Below are 3,780 nucleotides of genomic sequence, written 5' to 3' on the forward strand. Positions count from 1 at the left end.
TCTTACTTCCTTAGTCGGGCTGCCGTTAACGAGCACTAACACTGAAGATGTTTTGAGGCACTCTACTATCCACCTCCTCCACTTAACATGAAACCACATCTTTGACATCACATGATTAAGAAAGTTCCAATCCACCGAGTCATATGCTTTCTCAAAGTCGACTTTAAACATTAACACTTCTTTTTTCCTATGTTTAGCCTCATCCACAATTTCATTAGCAATCAATATCCCATCCAGAATCTGCCTACTTGCTATGAAGGCTGTTTGGTGCTCCGATATCACCAAACCTATCACTTTTTTAATTTTGTTAGTAAGGACTTTAGAAATCACCTTGTAGATACACCATATTAATGAAATTGACAAAATTAATGGCAAGGTCTTTATTGGTGCAACAACAAGGTTGATAAATCAAATTCGACAGCTGACAAAAGGTGACATTTTAGTCAAATTCGTTCACGTCTTTAGAGAAGCCAACCGATGCGCTGACGCTTTGGCCAAACGGAGCTTTCAACATGATTCTAGTCCTCAAGTTTTCGAAGAATGTCCAGAAGATTTAGTTTCTTTGCTTGTTAGCAACTTGGTGGGGGTTCCTACTCCTCGCGTTATTTCTTGGTAGTTTCTCTGTGTCTTGGGCTTAGGCCCTCCATTTTATAAATAAATTAAAAAAAAGAGAAAATATCACATACCCGAAAATCTTCAACGATTCCAACCACAAACTCAGGTACGCTTCCGCTTTCATTATCATATTGTATTCGGGTATGAGTTTTAAGGATGTGAGCTCATATAGTATGATTACAACAGGATTTTGTTTTTGATCTTTTATATGGGTAGAAATACATTCGGTAACAACAATATCATATGTGGCAACTCGTTTTAGGTTATTTTTCTTGTTTTATACATACATATATTGCAAAAAGTACCGCAATACTGATACATAACATTCTTGATCAACAAAATAAATTCCTGTGAAATGAAATGCATGAATAGTACAACTGATAATTTGTACAGAATTTGCTAAAGTAAAACTGAAGCCATTATAGTCATTCAATAAACTATCTATCCCAATGCATTATGAATCAAAACATAAATGAGTGAACACCACCATAGAAGTGATGCTGACTCATTAGAACATAATTTAGTTGGGTGTAGTGCAGGTATAAGAACAAAACACAAGTAGCATTTGTTGTGCAAAGAAAGCAGCCATTAACCAATCTACAAACAGCATGAAGCTTGCTTTCTAAACACATGCTGCCCCAAGCAGCACATAACAATTCAAGCAAATTGTTTCCTGCTATAGTTTCATCATCCTTTAACCCTGACATTAGCGCAACAACAATCCAAACCATTAGAAATTTAAAATATTACTTAGCATAGCATGTAATTGAATAATGTTCATTGAAGTGTTTTAGAATTAGAGATATCTCCATGGTCGCATCACGAAATTGAAGAAAATAGAGATTTGAAGGGAAATATTAGATGAAAATTCCCTTTGATAATCACATTTAAAGATGTTGTTCATGCAACAAGACATAAAACTCACTTAGATTTTTGTTTCGTTTCTTTCTTAGACTCCTCAGTATCATCAGTAGCGTCTAACGATGTTATCTGCCGAAAGGTATCCTTTACATCTTCGAAAAAGTCTTTCGCTTTATCAGCTACGGTTTTTAGTTTATCTGGTGTAGGAAGCTGCAAATTGGATATGCAAACACAACAATAAAGCAGTGGAAATGCATCTAAAAATCTTCTTCCTCAGTACTTGAAAAAACAAAAACTTACCATGAAGTAGAAAGCATAAGTTTTAAAATACAGACAATGATCAATCTACAAGCTAATGATACAGATAGTTTTCATTTTTTATGCAAACTTATTAAAAATGAAAAGTTGCTTGACAACGAGGATTCTTCTTTACTGCATTTGTAGAACATATATGAAGTATATCACAGGGCCTTCTTTGAGGGCATGCAAGGCTGACTAACGCACAGGGCCTCAAAAATTTTCACGCTTAACATGTGGCTAAATAGAGCCTCTGAAATGTTTATATTGGTTAAACTATTGTAAGATAGGGTCTCTATTAGTTTTTCCATAATTAAACTACAACTAATCTACACAAGGCCTCCAAAAAAGTTGAGACGGCCATATGATATATGTTACTAAAGCAGTATAAGGTTTGAGAATCAGTTAAAAACTTAACAAACTTTCTCTTATGAAATATTGTTGCTTAGCTACGATGGAGATTACGAATAAGGGAAGAATATTACCTGAATAACATTACTTGAAGAAAGTGCGGCTTTTACATTGCCATTCACCTGCAATTCATTATCCGAAAAAGTTAATAAACAAAATAAAATTATCTTTGATTGATTTCAAAATGAGGTATAAAAATATAGAAACATTACAATAAGCTTATAGCCATATCTGAATTCAGAGGCCGACTTCAGCACTGGATGTTGTTTGAATGCGGTTTTCTGTATCTCCTTCTCATCCTATTTAAATCAAAGCATGCAGTTAGTAACAACAAACATAGAAATAAAAACAAAAATTGGGAGAAAACATACTCTGTATATAACTGCAGCAAGATTTCGATCAAGAGTATCCTTGTAGATATATTTGCCGAGAAAGTTATCTTTAGCAGCAATCATGATTTTGGCGGTTGTGCCGCCGGAAACAATACTGAGAGGATACCAGAGGTTTACATTAGCCATGCGGATGAAGACAACGAACTTGGGGTTACCGTCGTCTTCGACTTTTGGTAAAGGAGGAGGAGGAGGGCGCTGGAATTGGCGAGAGGCCATTCCTTTTTTACCTTTTGCTTCAACCACCAAGACATGGCGGTGGTGGCGTTGTTGAGTTCTGGTTGGGATTTGTTTTGGAATGGAGAAGAGAGACTGGTTGAAGGAGGAGGAGGATTTGTTGAAGGTTGAAGAGGAACTTGATAGAGGAGGATGGAGTAAAGCGTTGAGAGACATTCCTAGTTCCATGCGTTTGGAATTTGGATTTTCTCTTTCTCAGAATCAGTTTTTGCGATGATAACTGACTCAGTGACTGGATAGGATAGAGAGAGAAAGAGGGGGGAGATAAAGGACAAATTGGACAATCGGATTCTAATAAACCTCAGCCTTTTTCATTTTTAGTTTTTTTATTTAAACTAATTATTGATTAAAATAAAATAAAAATTAACATTTGAAAATAAAATTTGTGTCTTAAATAAAAATAATTGTTGATTAAAATAAAATAGATATTAAGTTAATAATAATCCGTAAAATAAAAAAATTATTTGATGCAATGTAAAATGTATTTAGATACAAATGCAAAATTTAAAATAATTTATTTAATTTTAAAATAAACAATTATTAAATATTATATTAAATAATCATACGAAAAGAAAAATAAAAAAAGAATCATGAGATGGAGAAAGAAAAAAATTAATATTTAAAAATAAAAATTTTGTCTCTCAAATTAAGAAAATGATTGGTTAAAATAAAATATATATCGTGTTGATAGTGACATGTGAGATAAATAAAATTTTAATTTTGTTATAAAATAAAAAAATAGATTATTCATATTTTTAGTGATAATAAATAAATAGAAAATAAAATTAAAATGAAAGTGAAAAAGTGTGTGAAAAAAGAATACTAGAGAAATTTGAAATTTTAATCGAGAATATGTCTATGTAATATTTAATTGGTGAATGATGAAAAATGAATGTCACATGTCATATGCTCTAATATGAGATGTGAATGAAAAAAAATACTTGATTACTTAAATGTCATTATCTTAGTA

At 32.6% G+C, this 3,780-nt stretch overlaps 1 protein-coding gene across 2 annotated transcripts; it reads right to left on the bottom strand.

The window, feature by feature from the left end:
* Positions 1 to 940: 940 nt before the first annotated feature.
* On the bottom strand, positions 941 to 3,076 carry LOC131655798 (protein HHL1, chloroplastic-like). Of its 2 annotated transcripts, XM_058925603.1 has the most exons (5): positions 2,556 to 3,075; positions 2,397 to 2,483; positions 2,259 to 2,306; positions 1,541 to 1,686; positions 941 to 1,315 (listed from the first exon to the last, which is right to left on the bottom strand). In XM_058925603.1, exons 1-5 carry the CDS (start codon positions 2,976 to 2,978, stop codon positions 1,303 to 1,305), a joined length of 717 nt encoding a protein of 238 aa, XP_058781586.1. In that variant the 5' UTR covers positions 2,979 to 3,075; the 3' UTR covers positions 941 to 1,302. The 2 variants fall into 2 exon arrangements, with proteins under 2 accessions (XP_058781586.1, XP_058781587.1); XM_058925604.1 differs by lacking the exon at positions 941 to 1,315 and having other exon boundaries at positions 1,537 to 1,686; positions 2,556 to 3,076.
* Between the last annotated feature and the right edge of the window lie 704 nt (positions 3,077 to 3,780).

Source organism: Vicia villosa, linkage group LG3 (genome assembly GCF_029867415.1).
Source record: "Vicia villosa cultivar HV-30 ecotype Madison, WI linkage group LG3, Vvil1.0, whole genome shotgun sequence".
Lineage (NCBI taxonomy): Eukaryota > Viridiplantae > Streptophyta > Magnoliopsida > Fabales > Fabaceae > Vicia > Vicia villosa.